The 22604-nt window shown below is 41.3% G+C and overlaps 1 protein-coding gene across 1 annotated transcript in view; it reads right to left on the bottom strand.

Moving 5' to 3' along the window:
- polr3a (polymerase (RNA) III (DNA directed) polypeptide A) overlaps positions 1 to 22073 on the bottom strand; it is a 41432-nt gene extending 19359 nt beyond the window's left edge. Inside the window, exons 1-20 of the mRNA XM_076298116.1 lie at positions 21885 to 22073; positions 21260 to 21395; positions 21001 to 21138; positions 20494 to 20665; positions 19089 to 19243; positions 18437 to 18676; positions 16834 to 16996; positions 16028 to 16164; positions 13633 to 13736; positions 12412 to 12553; positions 11992 to 12132; positions 11499 to 11568; positions 8264 to 8391; positions 7671 to 7809; positions 7098 to 7262; positions 6243 to 6415; positions 3767 to 3878; positions 3110 to 3228; positions 1313 to 1450; positions 218 to 388 (exon numbers count right to left, since the gene is read on the bottom strand). Coding sequence (XP_076154231.1) covers positions 218 to 388; positions 1313 to 1450; positions 3110 to 3228; positions 3767 to 3878; positions 6243 to 6415; positions 7098 to 7262; positions 7671 to 7809; positions 8264 to 8391; positions 11499 to 11568; positions 11992 to 12132; positions 12412 to 12553; positions 13633 to 13736; positions 16028 to 16164; positions 16834 to 16996; positions 18437 to 18676; positions 19089 to 19243; positions 20494 to 20665; positions 21001 to 21138; positions 21260 to 21395; positions 21885 to 21928 — 2787 coding nt within the window. The 5' untranslated portion in view covers positions 21929 to 22073. The remainder of the gene's footprint in view (positions 1 to 217; positions 389 to 1312; positions 1451 to 3109; positions 3229 to 3766; positions 3879 to 6242; positions 6416 to 7097; positions 7263 to 7670; positions 7810 to 8263; positions 8392 to 11498; positions 11569 to 11991; positions 12133 to 12411; positions 12554 to 13632; positions 13737 to 16027; positions 16165 to 16833; positions 16997 to 18436; positions 18677 to 19088; positions 19244 to 20493; positions 20666 to 21000; positions 21139 to 21259; positions 21396 to 21884) is intronic.
- Positions 22074 to 22604: the final 531 nt, after the last annotated feature.

The raw sequence follows: 22604 nt of genomic DNA, 5'->3' as shown, positions 1-22604 counted from the left end.
GCCACAACCTTTGGGATATAATGGGACTGACTGTCAAATCTAATTCTTCAGTGGCCAATTTTGAGCATTTCATCTGAGCCCTGGAGGAAGATCGCTGTGTCCTTCCTGTGTTCATCCCACAACAGTAGAAGTTGTAAACAATTCTGTCTTTGTCTTGTTCGGTAATGTAGTTGATGATGTGATGAAAACATGATGTATGTAACTTGACGTGACGTACCCTGATGTTGTCCAGGACTCTCTTAAACTCCAGTGGCTCGTCCTTGCCCTCCATGGCAGCAGGATCGAGGCCGTCGCCACCGTAGATGAACTGGATGATGTCACCCGTGGAGCTTCGCACCGTCAGATCGTACTGGGAACAGAGGTCCTCCAGGGACTTCACCAGACGCCTCTGAAGATGCCATATGCAGGTATAACATGATTAGATACGCTCAAACAATCTCACGACAAAACAGACAATACTAATGTATAACAGGGTTGATTTATTTGATTACACAGACTGGGAATTTCAATGGCATTGTAATGTTATGAAACATCAAAGCTTATGCCCTTCCCTATCCCTGTAAGGCCCTGTAATAACAACTGGAGGTACAGCACAGCAAGGTAAGAGCCCAGGAGCCTTTGAAAGTAGACAGTGAAATGACACTAAAATCTTGGGACATTTCAATCTCCTTGTGTGACTGTACACAAAGCCAAAACCAAACCCCTAGAGACTGATTAGGAATCTTTGTGTGGTCGGGTAGAGGGGCTTAACAGCATTAGTAATAAAAGAAAAAACTCTGCTCCTGCCTGTTTTTTTTTCCCGTTGTTACACAACTCAGCTGAGAAGTGACATGAGCTCAATTTTCCCTTGTTGCAGTGTCAAAAAAGTCATGTCTATTATTGCAGTGAGTTCGATTTAATTGCCTCCCATGATAACATCACCATGCTGGCAGCTAAATGTTCGGAGCAGAAAGTGGCTTGAAGTCTCTCTTCCAGTTAGATCTGCAGTTTTTCTTTCTTTCTTTCTTTTTGTCTTTTTTTTATTTTTGCTCAACGGATTCACTTTGGGCCTCCGACCAGGACACTTGGGCCTGGAAAATTGTGTGTGCAGGTGAAAACACAGAGATTAGCCCCCCCCCCACCCCCGCAAACTCAGATCCTGCAGTTATGTTGCATAACTGTAAACAGAACCCAACAGCTACGTGCGTCTGCGGATAACGGCGTAATCAGAGTTGAAAGGTTAGATAGATGGAATTGAGACTGAGGGCCTGTTTGAGTCGGGTACTTCAATTGTACGTGTGAAAGTGTGTGTGTGTGTGTGTGTGTGTTGTACCTGCATGTATCCAGTCTCGGCCGTCTTCACAGCGGTGTCCACCAGACCCTCTCTGCCGGCCATTGTGTGGAAGAAGAACTCGGTGGGGGTGAGCCCGGAGTAGAAACTGTCCGCAACAAAGCCCTTGGCAGCAGGGAGCTGCAAAGGAGCACACACTGATCAAGCTCTCCTGTCCAGCCATCTCCAGCTGATACACTAATACACTCAAGTACCGTAAATAGACAACCAGCATGGTTCTCCACCAAATTATTTCATATTTCCTTCTGCTCAGTTTGACTTCCGGCACCCTTGGCGAATGTCTTTTGAGATACTGGATGTGTGAATGTCCCTCTGAATAATTAAGCATCTACCTTTTCTTTCTTTCTTTCTTTCTTCCTTTCTTTCAAAAGGGCCATTATACGAAATAAGAAGGACATTGTTGTGTTTCTAGGGATAACCCACAACTAAATACGACTTCTTTATTATGTGTTTGTATGAGTGTGTATGTTCATAAATGTGTGTGTCTGTGTGTGTGTGTGTCTTTAGGCAGAAAGGCAGGCAGATAATCAACACGTCAACGAGTTAATCCTGGAACGTGAGAGGTAAGCTACAGGTGGTGAATGAGGAACAAACCAATTACATCAGCCAGAATCTCAGTGACCTACATTTACAAACACACACGACCTTAGTTGACCTTACACTTGGAAAGATATCCAGTTAATATAATTTGCATTTTGAGATAATCATATCATTAAAAATGATTATATTAATGATCTTAAGATTTTTAAATTGAGCAAATTTGCACTACAAATTTGACCTTGCTGTGACCGACTCATGGCTCAGTGCTGTAATGACATTATTTGTTCTGAAGGGAAGTCCGAGTAGCTGGATAGGAGTCGATTCTTGCTCCATTCACATCCAAGTATCATCCATGACCTGGTCATTAGCCACAACCAGCCCACTTATTGACTGAGGAGTCAGTGAGAAGAGCATAATCAGAGAGCATTGTGGAATCCATTAACCTCCACTGAAGTGGTCTCACTCACTGACGTGACCAGAGAAATGGGTCAGTATTTCACAGCCCTACTTCCTGCATGGAATTAGGTCACATCCCAAACTCTATGCTCTCGATGCTAAGGTCTAAATCTGCGTCAAGGAAATGAATGATATAATAATATCTATGACTAGAAGACTAGAAGAAAATAGACAAGGGAACTGGTACGTTGTCGCTTTTGCCCAATTACAGAGGTATTACGTCATCTTCCTGGTGAAGACATAATGTGGCATTCGAGCCATATTTCAAGCAATATTTTCAAATAGTAATAGTAATAAACATAACAAGCCACTGGTTCACCTATTCATCTATTTAGAGTATACAGCATCAACACTGAATATGCCAGTGGCAGTGACATATTTTTGGGTTTTGTGTAAAATCACACAACGTTGCTTTTGAAAGATCACAAAGATATTCACCAATTCACAAATATCCAATAGCAGGCAGTGCTTCCTTTGGGTGTTCACTACGCACTGATGACATCTTAGGCTGAAACATGTTTGTGTTAACGGACATGGTCCAATAAAAAGCATTATTAGAAAAAGCTTGGGAGTGTGGTTTTTCGTGTTATTTTGATAGTCTCGCACCCCAAAGTCGTTGTGTTTTTGAGAGTTGAGTGCACCTGCTTCATCAATAGCAGTGAGTGGCCATAAAATGATGATTGTGTGTGTGTGTGTGTGTGTGTGTGTGTGTGTGTGTGTGTGTGTGTGTGTGTGTGTTGTATTGTATGTATGTATGTGTGTATGTGTGTGTTTGGTGTTTACCTTTGAGTGCTTGTCAAAGTGAGGCAACGAGCGGTTCTCGAAGCCATCAGGCACACGGGAGCCACTGATGGCTTGCTGACCGACACAGGCGATCATCTGAGAGATATTGATGAAAGACCCTGACCAAACAGAAAAAAAAAATTAAAGAAAAGGTCAGCTACCTCTCCAATACACAGCATAGACTCTAATATTCTTTTTAATACATGCAAAGGCACGAACACCAACCCTCCGAGTCAGGAAAGACTGCTGACCTACTTACTCATATAGTATATGAAGGTCCCTGTGATATTTCAGTGGGCTTTGGTGGCATATGACTGTTGTCATGGAGATGGCAAAACGGCAAACAGAACAAGACTTTTTTTAAATGAGGTTTTAAAAAAAAAAAGCCTGTGTGCCAAGGTTCTCACTTCATGCTTGTATGACACAGGTGTGGATATACTTCACAACAACTGGGTGAATTTGGGTGCTTGTGATCATTACAGGGTATGTGTTTTCGTGTGTTTAACCGCCATGCAGGTTGCGGATCACAAGAGAAAGACAGAGAGAGAGAGAGCGAGAGGGAGAAAAGAGAGAGAGCGAGGGCACCACAGGATACAGAGTATGTGTGCATGCATGCATGTGTGTAGATTTGTGTGTGTGTGTGTGTCTGTGTATTACCTTTGGAGCCGCACAGGGCCATGATGAGAGGACTGTTGCTTTTGTCCAGCTCTCTGAGACAGGCGCTACCAGCGTGATCTCTGATGACGGACAGCTCTCTCAGAATCAGGGCCTGCCATAAACACAAACAACATCAAGGTCACGCACACACAAACATACATACAGTACATATGTCACAAATATCAATAAACACTTACTCAGCAAAAACATTAGACATGATTTTGACACCTGATTTTCACCATCATAGCCAAAGCCAGACCCTGACTCCCTACATTGTCTTTGACACAAAGACTCAGTGGAGCTTTGCAGTCTCCTCACTTGAGGCACAAGTCACAATATCAAAACTTTCATCTGAACTTCTATAAGGTGCTCAAAGAGAGACTTCATCTCAATTTGATCAGCAGTTACCGTATTTTCCGGACTATAAGTCACACTTTTTTTCATAGATTGGCTGGTCCTGCGACTCAGGTGCAACATATACATATTTATATATGTTTTTTTTCCTCTTCATGACACATTTTTTGACTGTATACTCCGGTGCGACTTATAGTCTGGAAAATACGGGTATATGGATAAAGTGACAGAATAAGGAAAAAACATCACATGCCCTCGTTTGATCCATTAACTGTCTATTAGTAACAACCCTTGATCTCCCGTTAGTGGCGCCAGCTCCAGTTATTTTGGATTGCAGCTCACTGGCCCTCTCCCTCAAATATGATTCCACTGGAACAACTCCATTTCCATAAAAATGATTGCAGTGACTGTGGAGATGAGGTGGGACAAAACTTTGTGTGATAAGCTATCGACACACTGCCAAAAAATATGATTTTTTACAAAAATATTCAATAACACAATTAATATTCTAAATGGACTCATCCACCAATGTACCCTACCAGAGTCACTACTTCATTCCTAACAATAAGATATGAATTTCAAAAAGAAACTGCCATGTTATTTCTTGAGTGACATATGTAAGGGATAATGGACGACACGCCGTTCGACTATACAAAGTTAATACACGTTCTAGATGGTAAAACGGCCCGATGCGAAGCGGAGGAAAAAGAAAAGTGTTAACTTTGTATAGTCGAACGGCCTGAAGTCCATTATCCCGCTTATTCCACTGTTGCTCTCTAAAACTGTCTTGTTTGTAGAACTATTTTCTATATTTCCGCCACATATCAACTAATTTCTCAACTTGCAGGACAAACTGCCGTTACTAGTTCTATGGTCAAAGGCCAGTCGTTAGTTCCATCTCTCCCGTTGTCAAACAGGCATATCTGAGGATTCTGATTAACCTTAGCTTTGAAACATCGCTATTTTACTTAGCCTACATGTCATCCAGCTAGCTAAAATCCACCTCCGTCATATGCTATAATGTTGCTATGTTCTGAACGTCTGTATTGTACATCTTGGATGCAACGTGACAGTTTATTTAAACTTAACAAGTTCGGCAAATTAATATACAAGTGTGATACGGCCAACAAATTGGATCTACTTCATAGGTGTGCAAATAACATACGGTTAATATACATTCTAAATTACGCAGGACAATGGGAAATTCAACCAAGCAGTGGAATAAAAGGCACTAAGCTCTATACTCTTTACCCTTTACACTCTATATCCTTTGTACACGGTTTCAAATCCCTTGTAAAATGTAGTGACTAGATACATAATTCCAACTTTTTTCTTCTTTCTCACCCTCCTTCATTAAACACAGATATCACAATGTATCTAGCATTGCATAATTGCGGAATCGTGATCCTATCATTACCATGTGCAAAGTATCATGACAGTTTTGATTTGTGAGTTACTCTGCAATTTCCACCCCTACTGCGGACTCGGCAGATAATACATCCAAGCGGCCAAAACAGAGAGCATTTTTAGTAAGTGTATTACGACACTAAGATGGAGAACCCAGTCAGCAGTATAAAACCTATAATAAGCTAGTCTCGCTAATCAAGCTAATGTATGTAACATATGCCCTTGTCTGCAATTACTTTCTCACAAAACATGATTGCAGACAGTGGTGTGGTGTGGTGTGGTAGTGTGGTGGTGGGGTGGGGTAGTGTGGTTGTGGCTGTTGTGTAGTGTGGCTGTTGTGTAGTGTGGGTGGGGTATAGTGTGGTGTGGGTGTGGATGTGGTGTGGTGTAGTGTTGTGTGGTGTGTAGTGTGGTGTGGTGTGGTGTGTAGTGTGGTGTGGTGTGTAGTGTAGTGTGGTGTGTAGTGTAGTGTGGTGTGGGTGTGATGTGATGTGGTGTGGTGTGGTGTGGTGGTGTGGTGTGGTGTGGTGGTGGTGTGGTGTGGTGGTGTGTGTAGTGTGGTGTGGTGTGGTGTGTGGTGTGGTGTGTAGTGTGGGGTGGTGGTGTGTGGTGTGTGGTGTGGTGTAGTGTAATGTAGTGTGGTGTGGGTGTGGGTGTGGGTGAGGTGCAGTGTGGTGTGGTGTGGATGTGTAATGGAGTGATGTCGCCACTGTACCTCCAGCGTTTCCTCAGGTGTGCACCCTGGCTGTGGCTGGAGCTTGCCGGTGTTCAGGGCCTCGATATACTCATTACACTTCTTGTAGCCGGCGTCCAGTAGTTCCTGCTTGGCATTCAGCAGCCCCTGACCTGGAGTCACATCACCTATGCCGATGGAGAAGCCCCTGTTGGCTGGGGAGAAAAAGGTACGAATACAAAGTTATTATTAATAATTAATTAACTGTTAGTTCAACAAATGTTCATCTCTGTGCCCTGAATTAAGTCCATAATTGTGTTTATGTGGCAACAAACAGAAGAAAAACATTCAGTGTTTTCTTTTTTTGTTTAAGTTTTAAAGTATTAACATAGTCATCTATGTCCAGTCTTAGTAGATATGTCTTTATGTCTTAGCATCCATAGTAAGGCTGAATGATTCAGGGAAAATATCTAATTGCGATATTTCTGACAGTTATTGCGATTTGGCTTAAAATATCATTTTTTAAAAATCAAGCTTCTGTTGAGTATTCACTACATAATACATTTAAAATTGACTCAGAAATATTACTGAATGACATTTTGCTGTACACTCATTGCATTGCTGCCTACGGGGCTTCTAAAAAAAGATACAAGGTACAAGTTTACAAGTTTTGTGTTGCTTCAGGAAGTAGCAAAATACTCCCAACTGATCGTGAATCGTGACCAGCACAACTAACAGCCTTTGCCATTAGCCCTCAACTTGAAATTTCGATTGAAAAATCGATTCGTCTTCCAGCCCTAATCCACACACCAGCCCATCGCCTCAAACCCTGAGACTGTCCACCCACACCACCTCCACTCCGCTGCTCACCCCCCCCCTCCCCTCGCTGACACTCACACAGGTAGACGGGGGCGAGGCGGGCCAGTCGGGACATGGCGTTGGCCGCCTCCATCTGGCCCCAGTCGCGTAGCAGGATGTAGAAGATGTTGTTCTTGGAGCCGGAGCCCAGCGTGCCTTTGTCCAAGCTGCCACACATCAGCTCACTGTTCTGGATCACCACAACTGATGGAGGGATAGGTAAGGAGGGAGGGAGGGAGGGAGAGAGGGAGAGAGAGAGAGAGAGGGAGAGAGAGATTGAAAGACAGAAGACAGAGAGAAGAGAGAGACAGAGGTCACAAGAGATGGAAAAAGATGCAGAGAGACAGAAATAGTGAGAAAAAGTACAGAAATTAGGCACCAAAGGAAGACATAGTCAATAACTCTTCACTCCACTAAGGTGTTCTGTTAGCTAGCAGAAGTGGACTCATATGAACCCATTTAATATCAAACAGTCGTAAAAAATGTATGACCCCCCCACATATACTGTATCCCTCACAACGGCTTACATTATGAGAGCTCATTCTTGACTTATATGTTTGGATGGTGCATTGGAGTTGTGTTCAGTGGTGTGTTCTGCGGTGCGTGGCTTACAAGAGTCATTGGAGCACAGGTCTTCTCCTTTGCCGCTGTACTGTTTGCCTTTGGTGCGCAGGTTGGCCTTGACTGGACAGGTTGCACTTGGTTTCAGGATCAAGCTGAAGATCTGCTTCCCCGTCCACAAATTGACCGGCTGGAGACATCACATGGCAATTTAGAGGGTATTATGGGATGTGAAAACAAATGTAAACAAACATGGATCAAATCCATGTGATGTAATGTAGTCCGAAATTTAACACTGATCAAGACCAAACTTATCAAATACGACAATCAATACTCTACAACAAATTTAAATGTAATTATCCAACAGTTATCAACATTAAAACTAATTAAATGCCATCACTGCTCCTGTCTACATCACAACCAATTACATTGATCAGTCCTGATCAAACGCTAACACATTAAGATCAGAAAAAAACAGATCAACTCATGTTCTGTTCTAATTGAGTCATTATCATTTAATAGTGTATGCAATTGAAAATATAGCCAAGTACAGAATAACACTCATTGTGCATAGAATAATGGAACAGTATTAAACTGACAGAGAAAAAATTGTCCTAAATCAATGCCCAATCCTGAGTGGCTACCTTCATGATGGCAGGGCGAGGCAGGGATATTTTGACCTTCTCATCTTTGCCAACGAGGATGGAGGCCACGATCTGGCAGGCTTTGGACCGGTCAAAGAAGGTGTCCTTCAGAGTCAGCAAGTAAGCTCCTGTGGGGACAAACAAACACGGACATGCTATTTAAACAAAGACACGCTACTTTAAACATGTTTAAATGTCTTTACTTATAAACAAACACTGGTTACACTTGCAGTCTTTACATAGTTCAAACAAACAACAAAAAAAAAACGACTGATGTTTCAACACTTCTGTGTCTTCATCAGAGTCGAAGAAGTTTGGGACTGACACAGACACAGAAGAGTTGAAGTAAAGGCCGAAAGTTTAATCAATGTGCTCCAATCTGTTTTCTTTATTTTAACAGCCAGCCATCCCACAGCTGTGAAGCACCTGATATTGCAGTTTTAACTGGATGATGCATGGAGTATCCTATTTCAACAACATGGATCTACATCAGGGTAGTTATTCCTGACTTTAACCATTATCTGTCTTTCTGTCAGTCTGTCTGTGTATATGCCAACTGTGTGTATGTCTATCTGTGTTTGTGATGCTGGCTTTAAACCCCATTTGATTTTGTCTGGAATAGGTGTTATTGATAAAAAGAGTGCAATGTCTGCTAAGGACATATATTTGATAAAGGCCCGAGTCAGACCTTATACTCAATATTCACAGAAAAATGAATCAGCGTTTTAAGCCACTAGCATCTGCTCCATAATAGGTTGAATAGTTGAATTCGGGGTTGGATCTTGAGGTATACTTTAAAATTATTTAGGGGGTTCTGCATAACATCTGAGGTCTTGGACTTATTCCCAGGACATGAATGCGAGAGACCACCTCAAAAAATACCCACAGAACTGGGGGATGGATTCTTCAGAAAAAAACATCTGAGAGGACAAACTCTCCTGGGAATACCAACCACGACAAGCTGGAAAAGCCTAACAAAGCTCCAGTGCTCCCCTTTGTGGTGGACAAAGTAAGCACATGCTCAATAGGAAGGCAGTGAAGATGGGTTGGAATAGCACAGTATTTCTCTGATACAGACTGGGTAAAGGTTAAAGCAAGGACCCCTATTATTCAAGATTCAAAACCCTGTAGTGCTGCTTAGCAATACAATTATTTATAATACTTTAAAACATTGTATTTATGTATTTTTATGCAATATGTTGTTTGTGTCGGATTTCAAGCATTGGCTATTTCAGTTTGGAACAATGTCTGTTTGAGTTTGTGTATGAAGTACTTGGAACAAGAAAAATAGGAAACAACTCTGTCACACTGTCTGACAGGCCTCATATGACACCAGATCAAAGGGCTTGTCAAAGTCGTACTGATGCAGTTTCATGAATCGTCTTCATCACTGCTCAGAAGCAGGAACAAAACCGAAGAACAGAAACTTTGAAAAAAGCTTGAATTTCACAAATGATCATGTAAGAAAAACAGGCAATGCTGTTATATATAGTACATGCTAAGTGAAAAGATAAGCCCATGGTCTATATATATATCAGCTTGTTATTGATGGATATCCAGTGACACTAATATATAAAGGCATATATTAGTGAACATCAAGAACAAGTTGATTTAATATTGGTGTTTCATTACAGACAATAGTTCCCCCACTCAGTATAAAGAAGGTCTACTATAGCAAAGCAAGCTTTAGTGGAATCCTGCTGTTGCATAGATGGTCAAGCAAGCAAGCGAGATGCGTTTAGTCGTCCTTGTGGTAGCATAGCGCCATGGTACATACACTACTGGCTTTTAACAGGAATAAGAGATTGGTTTAATGCAGTGTTTCTCAAACTTTTTCAGACCAAGGACCACTTAACAAATAAAAAAAACCCTCAAGGACCACCTATCTTAAAAACAAGTAGACCTACAACAGTATATTACACAATAGACCTACTCACTGAACAACCTTGCTTATTTGCACTGGTGTCTTTGCACCTTGCTTATTGTGTCAGAGAATTCATATGATTTAAACTGGCATAGCTTACATAGGCAGAATGTTGCAGAACTGTTTGGATACAAGTTGATTTCAAGTTGGTTCAATATTGCAAACAACTCATCTAGCCTATATTTTACTACGTCTGCTCGCGGACCACCAGTGGTCCCCGGACCACACTTTCAGAAACACTGGTTTAATGGATGTTACGCCCAAAACACAGCCATGCTTAAAGAAATGTAAGAACAGCCCTTTTGAAACATGGCGTCTGATCACTTCTTCAGCCCTCAAACTAGCAAAAGAGAACTGGACACGCCCTAAAATTTGGCCATATATGTATATGTATACCAACCATCATGAAGATGAAATCATTGACCAACGTTAAGACATTCAAGGATTCAACAAAAACCCTGTTCTATATTCGGAGCAGAGTACACAAGTTTGAATTTATATTCAGATCTGTGTCAAAAATCTCAGATGATTCAAGGATAATATATAAAAAAAGTGAGGTGCTCTCGAACATAATCACTGGCTCCTGGTGAATAAATTGCAGTCACCTCATCTGTATTCAAATCTCTTTCAATAATGTCTGAGATTTCGAGGCTAAATATAAAAAATGCGTGCTGCTCTCGACACTGAACATAATAACCGGCTTGTCCTCTTGTCTCCTCTGAATTAATCTCATTTCCACATGGATACACTTCCGCTTACCAATCAAAGTCCAGAGTACTTTTTATAAAGAATATTTAACTGTGGTGAGGATATGCTATGACCGTTGTCTAAACTCTAGACAGAGTGTGAAACTGAAACAGTTTTCTCTGCTCCTCTGCTCTAGTTCTCATTCATTCAGTTTTGGATAATGTGTTGATAGGGCAAATATGAATTTGCTTTCAATATTACGATTTAAAGGGACAGCTCAGTTCATAGTAACTGCACCTGAGTAAGTTTAAGCTAATAGACTTATTGCATTGAAAACTACTGCAATAATAATTAGATAGATAGATAGATAGATAGATAGATACTTTATTGATCCCCAAGGGGAAATTCAAGATGGGACCTCCACCACACACAGGCTCACTCTAGTCTCTAGTGCACAAAATGAAGAAAAGCACTGACTGTGTTTCACCCACACCTTTGCTGAGATCAAGAATTACTGCATGTGGCGAGTGTTCATTTTTGTCTGTGCTGGCGCTCGAACCCCAGGACAAAAAGCAGGTCTGTGTGATTGGCTGTCATGACCCGCTGGCCGGAAACAAAGTTTACCTGTTAGAAAGTCCTGAATGGCTGCAATCAACGGCTCCCCGTTTCTTGGTGTGACCAGGTTGGCTTTTGTCTGCGAGAGCAAAGGGAAAGTAGGGGGGGATAGACTGTTGAATGTGAGGTCTGACTGTGGCTCTAATTGGCTGTGACTACTACATACTACTGTGAACAAAACCAGTCATTTTATAAGTGGTTTTCCTTTCAAATTTGTCGGACAAAAAGGTTTTAATCATTACGTGCTACTGAAGAAATATAAGCAATTTTAGGTGTATTAATAGTCATCATATGATTTGTGATACATCAATGGGATAAGGCATTCATTTTGATTTTGTCAGCAAGGCCTGTTTAGGCCAATCAAAGTTGGATGTCAAAGTTGGTGCAGAAACTTAGTCTGCCTAAATACTAGCATAAGTCCTCATACGCATCAGACTGTCACAGGAGAGGCAATTAGATGAGTAAACAGACACTGGCGCGACACCGCAGTTCCGGAACTCACCCCCATGAGCACCAGGGCCTCAGCCTTGGCCTCCTCCGTCTGGGGAAGATGGAGGTTCATCTCATCGCCGTCAAAGTCGGCGTTGTAGGGGGTGCACACACACTCATTAAAGCGGAACGTCCTGTGAGGCTTCACGCACGCCTGGGGTACAAGTTCAGACAGAAAGTGAGAGACAAAACATGACCGAGGCGGCTATACGGGAAATACATTTTCGGTATATGTTTCTAAGAGAGGGGAGTCTTCTAGCGGACAGAGAACAGACAACTAAGCCCAGACACGTAGGCAACGGGTCTTTTGAAAAGGCTCAAGGGGGAGCGGTTTCAAAGCATGGCTCAGAAATTATAGTTAGAGCAACAATGTCCTTGACGAATAGCATTGACATTCAGTGCCGAGATAGGACTCATAGCCGGGTTCACTCACGATGTGAGCCATGATGCTGAGCTTGTGCAGAGAGGGCTGTCGGTTGAAGAGCACAATGTCACCGTCGATCATGTGCCTCTCGACCACGTCGCCAAACTTGAGCTCCTGGGCCATCTTCTCACGGTTACCGTACCTCAAGAACCTGGCGAGGGGAGAGCGTAGCAAAAGAATATCATGTTAATATTGAGGCAACCCTTAAAAAGAAACCAAAAAGATTCTCCAAAACGGAAACCCAACCAACCATCAAGTTGCATCCAGACACCAGAACTTTACCTCACAATGGAAAAGTGTCTTAAAGTGGTTGTTTATAGGTTCTATGGCCATAAATACAATTTATTAAGAAGTTTTCTTCTGACATGTACAAAACCTAGAAAATATGCCACTTGTGTTCGGAACCGACATACTGTAGAAGCACATGACTTATTGTCAATAGTTAAATCAGTGATGATGACAGCAAAACCTCTTCAAAATTACACTTTCACAAAGCATATTAATATCACAAGTGTATATGTGTGACCATTTTTTTGTCACCTTCTCAATCTAATGGATAGTACAGACTACTACACAACTTCACTAGTCCTAGGATCAGTACACCAGTCAGTGTTTCCCATACATTGACTTATTTGTGGCGGCCCACCACAATATCAACATTGACAACCACACAATGATTTTCCTGTTTTTTTTTTTTTTTTAAGATTGTGTGTTCAAATTACACAACTGATCCTACACAGTCACAGATTTCAAGGGGGTTCTCTCACAATTGTATATGCACAGAGTTAGACTGAATTTTTTTAAGTGCACTCGTGTGACAAATGAAAATTTTTGGTCTCACTTCAGATTATTGGTTGCACTCTAGATAGATAGATAGATAGATAGATAGATAGATAGATAGATACAGTAGATACTTTTTTCAGCCCAAGGGACATTTTAGAACTAAGGTTTTGTTAACATGTACTTGCTAGGCATTGTTAAGAAGCTACCAGAGTTGATGTCCTATGTATAGCTTATCTGTGGGCATCTCAGGTTTGTTCCAAACAATGTTGCGTTGTATCTGTGTAAAATGACAATAAAATATCTATCAAAGGATATTACAACACCTAATGGAACCAGAAGGCTATTCATTGACGCTTAAGCCTAATGAACAGCCTTGGGATCGTTTTCAGCAGGGAAAGGCCAATTCCATACTGAAAGTGACACTGACAGCATGGCCTGTTCATCTACCTCTTCATCTGGTTGTGTCTCTGTTGGATGAAGTTGGCCCCAGGGTGCACTTCTGGTCCATTCTTCACCAGCTTTCTCATCAGCTCAATGTTGGCTTTGTTCACCTAGGATGGACAATGTTGAGAATGATGAGAGTGCAAGCATTAAAGGTTAAATGGAAGGTTAGAGGATTGAAGCAAACAGCCCTGCAGGGCATGTGTTCTTCTAATCATCACTAATGCCTTAACAATACAGGCTCAACTAAAGAGCAGAGTAATAAAACCATGTCTGATTAATGCATCTGTCCTGCTGTAAATTGTCTGTGCATAGCTTGCAGACAGGAAAAAAACACATAAATGTACTGCATAAAGGTCTCAAAGGACTTCCATACAGTACCCTCCAGAATTATTGGCACCTCTGCTAAAGTTGACTAAAACTGGTATAAAAAATAATTTGTTTGTGATTTATTGTAATCTCACAATGAAAAAAATTAGGAAAAGTCTTTTTATGTTTTTAATGAAAACACATTGCTCACAATTATTGGCACCAAGAAATATATTTATTATATATATAATATATATATTATTTCTTCTATCAGAATTTCTACCAAGAAATATATTTATTATATATAATATATTATTTCTTCTATCAGAATGGTTGCCAAGTAACATCAAGTTGTGGTACCGCAGTAATATAGAATGAAATGCGCTCAAATTGTATGTTTGCAACGTTTCCTTTACGTTGATTTTGGGATGGCAGCCCGCCACGGCAAAATCAATGCTGCCACGGTATTAGAATCAGGGCCGTAGCACAATGTTGTTGCGGTTGCGTTTTAAATTATCCTGCCGACGTATCCTCCCCCACTGTGAGCCGCTCACATTGCAATTTAACAATAAGTAGAACTTGTTAGGTTATTAAGGCCCGTCCAGTTTCACTCTACATGTGTTGATGTAGCCTAGTTTATTGTAAAAACATTAACTTTCTTACTAGTGTTTCCTCTTCATTTTGTAGCGGTGGCCACTGCTTCAGAATTAGGGCAGGCGCACAATATTGTCCGGGTGCATGGTAGGCTATAAGTGCCCACCACTGGCTGGTGCTCATAGCATCACAGTTTAACAATAAACAGCAATGCTAATCAGAGGTACCTGTCTAGTTTTATTCCATAAATATATTGTTTTTATAGACGTTAGTGGCATGCGGTATCAAGAGCTTCCATTTACTGCGCCATAGGCTACTGCAGTGAAGTAGTCTATGTCTGTCAACATCGCAAAAACTATCGGTACAATATTCACACAACTTGGTGGAAAGGTATAGAACAGGCTAAGGAAAACCCATTATTTTTGGAGCTGATCCGACTCAAAGGTACTGTAACTTCAAAGTATTTCTCATATAGTAGCATATTAGCTCTCAATGACAGCGAAAGTGAAACTTGGAGGAGTGGAAGTCCGCCGAGAGACATTAGATGCACACTCAATCGCGATTTGATGCAGGTAATTACTTTTTTAAAAATATCGACTGGTAGGTTAGTAATGAAAGTAAATGGGATAATAGTAATTTTGCAAATGTGGCGACGGTACAAAAAAAGTTTCATATGAAGTTGTGAACTTGAGCCTACATTAATTGTGAATGAATCACAGACTATAACCAAAGAAAGTAATAGAGATGATTTACACCAAATAAAGGCTGTGGTTGTGTTTGGACCGGCCTGCCCCCACTGCTAAAAAAATCTAGAGGAAACACTGGTTTGTGCTGGATTTTATAACGCCATCGAACGCAATTCAGCCAATCATAAGTCCCTTTCAAACAGAATAATCAAGGACCAGAGCTATCCGTTTAAGAAGATTGTTTATGGTTTAGATTTCTTGGTACCCATGGCACCCATGTGTCACAGAGAAAAGTAGTCATTCTGTAGTTTGGTATCAGAAAAAAAATCTAATTATTGTGTTAGTATGACTAGAACCAGACTTTTAAAATACATCAATGTCTGATCACACCATCGGCCACTTTTTGGAGAACAGAGTGCACCTTGGAGGGATCCACTGTTGAAAAAAAAGCCAGACTAGATCTGGCAAAAAAGTATATTGTAAAGTTGCAATATTTTATGAGAAATGTCTTTTAGACTGATAAAATGAAATTAGAGATTTGAACCTATCAGCTCTATATTCACAGATGAAAAGATGAAGCTGCTTGGGGCGGTTTTCAAAGGAGGCTTGTTGGCTTCAAAGTATTTCAGAGAAACATTATAAGAACCTCTTTTTTCTGTTAAGGATACCATCAAATTTGGCTATTTGGCCAGTGTACATGGTTATATTACTGGATGCTGGATGCATTGATAAATTATTATACTGTTGGGTGTTAAATGCTTTAGGCATTGAAAATTGTGTGACATGGTCTTTGTGGCAGGTAGATTTTTCACCTTCTCTGGGTAGGTCAAAATCTTGGCGACATGGATGGGAACAGCCACTTCATCAATCCGCAGGTTGGGGTCAGGAGAGATGACTGTTCTGCCTGAGAAATCCACTCGCTTTCCTGACAAGTTTCCACGGAAACGCCCTAATACACGCATGAACACACACACACAGGTACAAACAGTCTATAGCGTTTCAAGAGCACACATCACTTCACATTTACAACAGGATGAGGAGACTTGTCTATCCATGAACCAACTGGATGGATCTTGAATCCCTGTCACTGGCAATATTAGACCCATAAACATCACATGATTCAGTACTCCAATAGACACTTAGCTGCTGTAGCTCTACTGCCACTGTAATAATCCATTGTAGCCTCATTGACCCAATGATGATCACACTTCAATCATGTTTTTCCCCAAACAACTTCAAGGAGCTCTGTGGAATTCTGCAAACTCTGAGTTGTCTTGAACGCAGACACATGGCCTTCTTTTACCGATTTGCATGGTATTTAATGCAGCAGCTCACATGGTATGGTTTGCATGCTAAGTTGCATGGTAAGTTGCATGTTAAGTTTGTATTCAAAGGGACCTATGGGCAGCACAGAGCGCAGGCACTTTTGGCATTATGTCAACTCAAAACGGTTGTCACATCTTGTTGCCATTTTATTTTTTTCAATGTTTTAAACTTTAAACTCCACATAGCACCTTCAATGACAGTCAGCGTGTTGAAGTACATTTTTAGTTTAGAGATTCATGAAGTGAACATTTTCATTGTGCTCATCTGTATTTGACGATGCGCTGTCACTGACCTTGTTTGCCCTTGAGTCTCTGCACGAAGCCCCTGGTCCACTTCTTGGGTGCCATGTTGAGGGGGATGCCCGAGAGCTCACTGTTGATGTACAGGGCACACTGCAGCTGGAGGAAGTCCCAGTCCTCCATGATCATCTGGGTCTTCGCACCAGTCATGCGATGCTGCACAAAATAACACAGAACTTTTAGATGTCCTCTTCTCCATCTGTTCTATATTCACTACCGTAATTTCCCAACTATTAGCTGCAGTTTATACATTGATTTTGCTAAATTCCTTCAGCTAGTAAACGGGGGCAGTTAATATGGTATTAATATTATTATTTTTTTTTTTACTTGTGCACACAGAGTGGCTAATACATAGGAAATTACTGTAGCCATTTACAGTTACATAACAATGGTTGACTTTTCATCTAAGGCCATGGGAATGAAAGCTGTAGATTTGCGTCAGACATTCTTCAAATGACATGCTGCGTTTCATTAGTCATTATCCATTATTTCATCCGACTTAACCATAACAGAGAAAAAGCAGGACAGCAGCAGCATAAAGACAGATAGTGTTGGCTGATTCATGACAGCTTATTATGTTGCAAAAACGGTAGGACACATTAAGCAAAGGCTGTTTGATGATTAAAACTTTGCATTGTTTTGTGACTAAAAGTACGTAAATAATGACATTTCTCCATATAATTAAATGTGAGGGATTTGGGGGGTATGCGGGCGGTGTACACAAATCTACAACGCACACTACCATGGCTTAAAGCAATGCGCACCAAGAATGCACCAAGTACCTGCACATTATACACCAAGTAACAGTAGGTTACAGAGAAGTCACGGAAAATAAGTTTGCCAATCCTCACCTTCATTTTTTCACCAAATGCAAAAGCTACATACCGTAATTTCCCAACTATTAGCTGCGGCTTATACATTGATTTTGCAAAATTTCTTCAGCTATGAAGTTAATACACGGGGCAGTTAATATGGGTGGGGACTAAAATTTAGTGGGGCAGCCGTGGCCCACTGGTTAGCACTCTGGACTTGTCACCGGAGGGTTGCCGGTTCGAGCCCCGACCAGTGGGCCGCGGCTGAAGTGCCCTTGAGCAAGGCACCTAACCCCTCACTGCTCCCCGAGCGCCGCCGTTGTAGCAGGCAGCTCACTGCACCGGGATTAGTGTGTGTTCACTGTGTGCTGTTTGTGTTTCACTAATTCACCGATTGGGTTAAATGCAGAGACCAAATTTCCCTCACGGGATCAAAAAAGTATATACTGTATACATATACATATACATATGGTATTAATATGGTTTTGTTTTTTTAACTTGCATAAAACACTGTCCTGCGGCTTATACACAATGCAGCTAATACACCGGAAATTACTGTAGCAGTACATAGAGCAAAATATTTCTTTGCTGTCTACTTATCACAACTAGGCCTTATAGCCCAAAACATCAATAAGAGGTAAATACTGTATGTTAAGGTAAAGGTTTAAACTGTGGTCATTCAGGCACAGTCGAAATGATTCTCCCTTTTAAAGGGGACACAAAGTGGGCAAAACTCACACTTGCAATCTACAACAGACCCTTAGGTCAGAAGGAAAGTGGGTACCTTCTTGATGACGTCGTTGAGGAAGATAATCTCTGTGAGCTTCATGGTGAGGTCGTCCTCGTTGGTGCCAGACTTGAGGTCGCTGACCACCGAGGGCCGGATGCAGAGCGGCGGCACCAGCAGCCGGGTCAGTATGAGGTCGGCCGGCTTCCCCGACTCTGGGTTCATTAGCAGCAGCGGCACGTCCTCTGCCGGAATCCTCCGGAACAGATTCTGGACCACCAGCGGGTTCAGGTTCTCCTGCAGCCCAAAACAAATAGACACACCGGAATGGCAACACGTCAAACGTATGCTGGACATAAAGGGCAAGAGAAAAATGTGGCATAAGTCATTCCTTACGACAAAAATCTCATGACAAGTTATTTAGGCTACATGCATACAGTAGTTCCCCCGAGAATGCTCATACTTGAACACATTATGCAAAGTTGCCAACACACTGAATGCCACGCTAGCCAGCACAAGTCTGGGATCATGCCTATCAATTTCATGGGCCAAGAAAAGAAAAGGTTATCAACCTGTCATCAGCCATTTGTTTTTGTACTCTTTAATCTAGCCAGTTCACTATTCTAATGCATTGCAGGTTAAACAAAAATGTTCCCCAATCTGCTTAAAAAGAAACAAGAGATCAAAATGCACTACTCAGAATACTCACTTGAGCCCGTGTTAGTAGAGCCTCCACTTCCTTGTTATGCTCGATGGCAATGTCAAAGGACTGCAGAAATTCTGATACTATGGGGTCCACCACCTTCTTAGTGGTCTTGTATTTCTCATGAAGAATCTTCAGCAGACCACACTTCTTCACCGAACCTACCACAAATAAAAAACAGTTATGTATTGATAACAGAACAGAAGAGAGGACAACAACAATGGTCATCGCTGATTTTAAGACAGTGCTATTTATTTCATTCCAAAAACAAGATGTCTATGCTTACGCTGGGCTGGCAGGACAGACATCAGGGCTCCAGAATAACTTTTTGCACTGGTTGCACTGGTGCGCCTGACTTTTTTTATTTAGGTGCACCAGCACAAAATTTAGGCGCACCCAAACTTTTCATCGCACCACCTTTAACGCCACAATTTCAAGGTCACCTTTTTATCGCTCTCCATATACTTTCCGTATCTGAGCTGTTGTTAGAGCATGTACCGGGAATGACAGTACTGATTTGATTTGGGGGCCCCCACCACCTTGACCCCATTAGTAATATTGAATATTGTGTGATCATTCATCATCAGTGGCGATCCTAGACTCTGCTCAACCCTCACTGATTCACTTAAACTAGCAGCCATGTCTCGCTTCTCATCACATGACAGCTGCAGGTTAAAATCTGTGTGTGTGTGAGGAGAAAAGACACATAGGCTGCGGGGAGCACCGACTGTCATTCTTAAAAGTATCGATACTATTAAAAATATTGTGACGTTCTCTAATTTCAGCGTATTGCGATACTTTTGGTGCACCATGCAGCACTAGTCAAAGGAGAACAAACGCTTAGTTCGTGAAGAGACAGCAGATTTGGTCCAAATTGGTAGCACTCTAGAGACCTGGATGTTCAAGAAAAGTTTCATTTATCATGGCTGTATAACATGTTACATGGCTGTATGAGTAAATTTGAGTAAATTTGTACAGATTCCACTAAATGTATTAAATAAGTCAGAGCAAATGCCACTGTGATGTCAAATTGGTGTGCCAAGGTTAAGGGAAAGGAATCTTCACCATATGGAGGATAAAAAAGTCCTCTTGTCTATGAGCTGCACTTAATGAAAACCAAACCACATAGTTGTATATGTTCACTGAAGATGTCATACAACTATTCTGATGAGCTAAATAAAACGGCAAAAGCGTTATAGTCTGAAGTTGATGACAGCTGGATTGAGTGAGTGTCCCTACAAAATACCGGCTTGTGGACTAATGAGCCAACTATGGCTAGAGTATTCTGTGCCATTTTTGAATTCATATCAATTGTCCATGCGTTTGTTTTCACCGAGTTGTCCCAAACGGCAAGTCGCCACAATCCCCCATTAATTGTTCTGCACAGGTGTGTTTAGAACTATAGCAGTACCATTGAATGCATTGCAGTTCAGACAGACAGTCCTCTTCCTGCACTTGTCCGAGATTTTCTTCTTCAGGCCGCGTTTCTGAAGGTAGACCAGACCAGGCCTTCTGAGGTTGTCCATGAACTGGAGCTTTTCCTCTTTGGACAGCATGATATGGGAACACGTTTTACAGATCATCTGTGAACAAAAGACCAGTTTAAATTGTGACAAAACCCTTGCTAAAGTTGTGCAGAATATTCATACAGTTTAATATTCACAAATAACTTTGTGAAGACCAGCTTATTGATTTATTATGCCATGAAGACAAAACAATTTGTATTGTGAAAAACTAGTGACTACGGTATAAAACAAATCCCTAAATATTAATGCAATCGTGCTACTTTGGATGTTTGGATAGTGCCAAATCAATGCATTCTTAGTACTGCCTTTGTCTTTGCCAACTTGCCATGACAGCTTTCAAATAATCAATACGGATTCCCAAAGTGAACATTAAAAAGCAATACAACTCTGACCTGCAAGATTCCTATGATGGCTTTGAAGTATCCAACATGAAAGCAGGGTAGCTCCAGGTCTAAGTATCCGTAGTGACCCAGACAGTCTGCTAAGTTCTTTCCACACGTTTCACATGGTCGGTCCTTTTCACTTGTGCCCTGGAATAGATGAAGACAAGCCAAATATTCCGTAATTGCCAATCAATCAATTGGAATATGTGCACACGCAAGCAAAGATTCACCAACAAATGCTTATGTGGCAAGAGGGTTTGGCAATTACCATGCGATGGTCCAGGACTCCATAGGCGAGTGGTGTGTGACTGGTGTCCTGACTGTACAAGTTCTTGCTGACCACCTGAATATGAGCCTGCTGCCGCATCTGTTCCGCAGATTTCATCCCAAAACAGATGTGGCTTCTGTATAGTGGGAAGGAAGACTTGTTAACGTCCAACATAGATCAACAGCACAGCACTTCAGTTCAGACAGAAATGGACCAGCATGTCTAATCACCCGAGATGTGCTTGCCTAGTTGGGCTGTCACATTTCAAATGAGCGATTAACAATACCATGATGCTTTAAACACGGTTTCATGTTTTACAGGACAATTTAACAGAACGTTTTATTAGATGTATGGATTAACTGTGGATCACATAACGTTTACAGTCCAACGTGCAAGCTTGAGAGTTAGCCAGGGTGGTAAATGCTTTGAGTAGTGATAAATGCTTTGAGCAAACAAAAAAATAATCCTTGAAATGGGTCTGGGAATGAGTCACGTTTAATGCTGCAAAGAATGTAAAATATTCTGACTTTTGGATGACCAGAAACTGAAAGCTAAGTTAGTTCCAGTAAGACAGGCAACAACACTGGCCGGCTAATCTTTCAGCTAGGCTAACCTGGGTACTTACATTTTTTTGGCCACATCCGTCTCTCTAAATTGTTCCTTCACCATGATGCCTCCTAATTCCCTACTTAAAGACAGTGAATATAAATTATATTACGTTAGATACGTTAAATATCTATTTTTCACAACGGTCACTCCTCATAGCTGAACTTCAACACGTTGAAGTTACAGTGAACATGCAAGCAGTGTGCAACCATTTATGTTCACACTCTGCATGCCGAAAACACACTCATGCGCCACATGACCTGACAGATGAAACCCAAGACAACACGTTGGAAGAAATATTTTGAGCGAATTAAGTTCACTGCCATCTCTTGGTTGGGAGTTTAGAATGCTTCAGTTGACATTGTATGCTTTTTTTGCCAGTAGAGGACACTGTCTGCCTTGTAGTTGCGTGGAAAATGAGCCTCTGATCATATGGTAGTGGTTAGGCTACAGAACATGGTGATTGACAGCGGCTGAAACTGATATAATTTTCTATATTTAAATGAACAGTGCATTTTCTTGGGTAATATGGATTCATATGTAAAGATAGACAAAGGATGCATAGCATAGGTAAATAACAATTACAACAGTCAATAATAATAGGGACTAAATATGTGCACAAATTATTTCTGGATATGTGGAGTTATAGACATGCTCCTGTAAAATTACAATAAACGAATCATTTTATGGCTTCATTATCTAACTGGCCTGTGGAAGGTCTCACTTGAGATATTGTAAC

Source organism: Alosa pseudoharengus, unplaced genomic scaffold (genome assembly GCF_046254945.1).
Source record: "Alosa pseudoharengus isolate Yale_2024_CS ecotype anadromous, Long Island Sound unplaced genomic scaffold, YU_APseudo_1.1 YU_APseudo_1.1_scf_21, whole genome shotgun sequence".
In the NCBI taxonomy this organism is placed as follows: Eukaryota; Metazoa; Chordata; class Actinopteri; order Clupeiformes; family Clupeidae; genus Alosa; species Alosa pseudoharengus.
The sequence above is the reverse complement of the archived record's forward strand: the minus strand, read 5'-3'. Positions and strand labels throughout refer to the sequence as shown.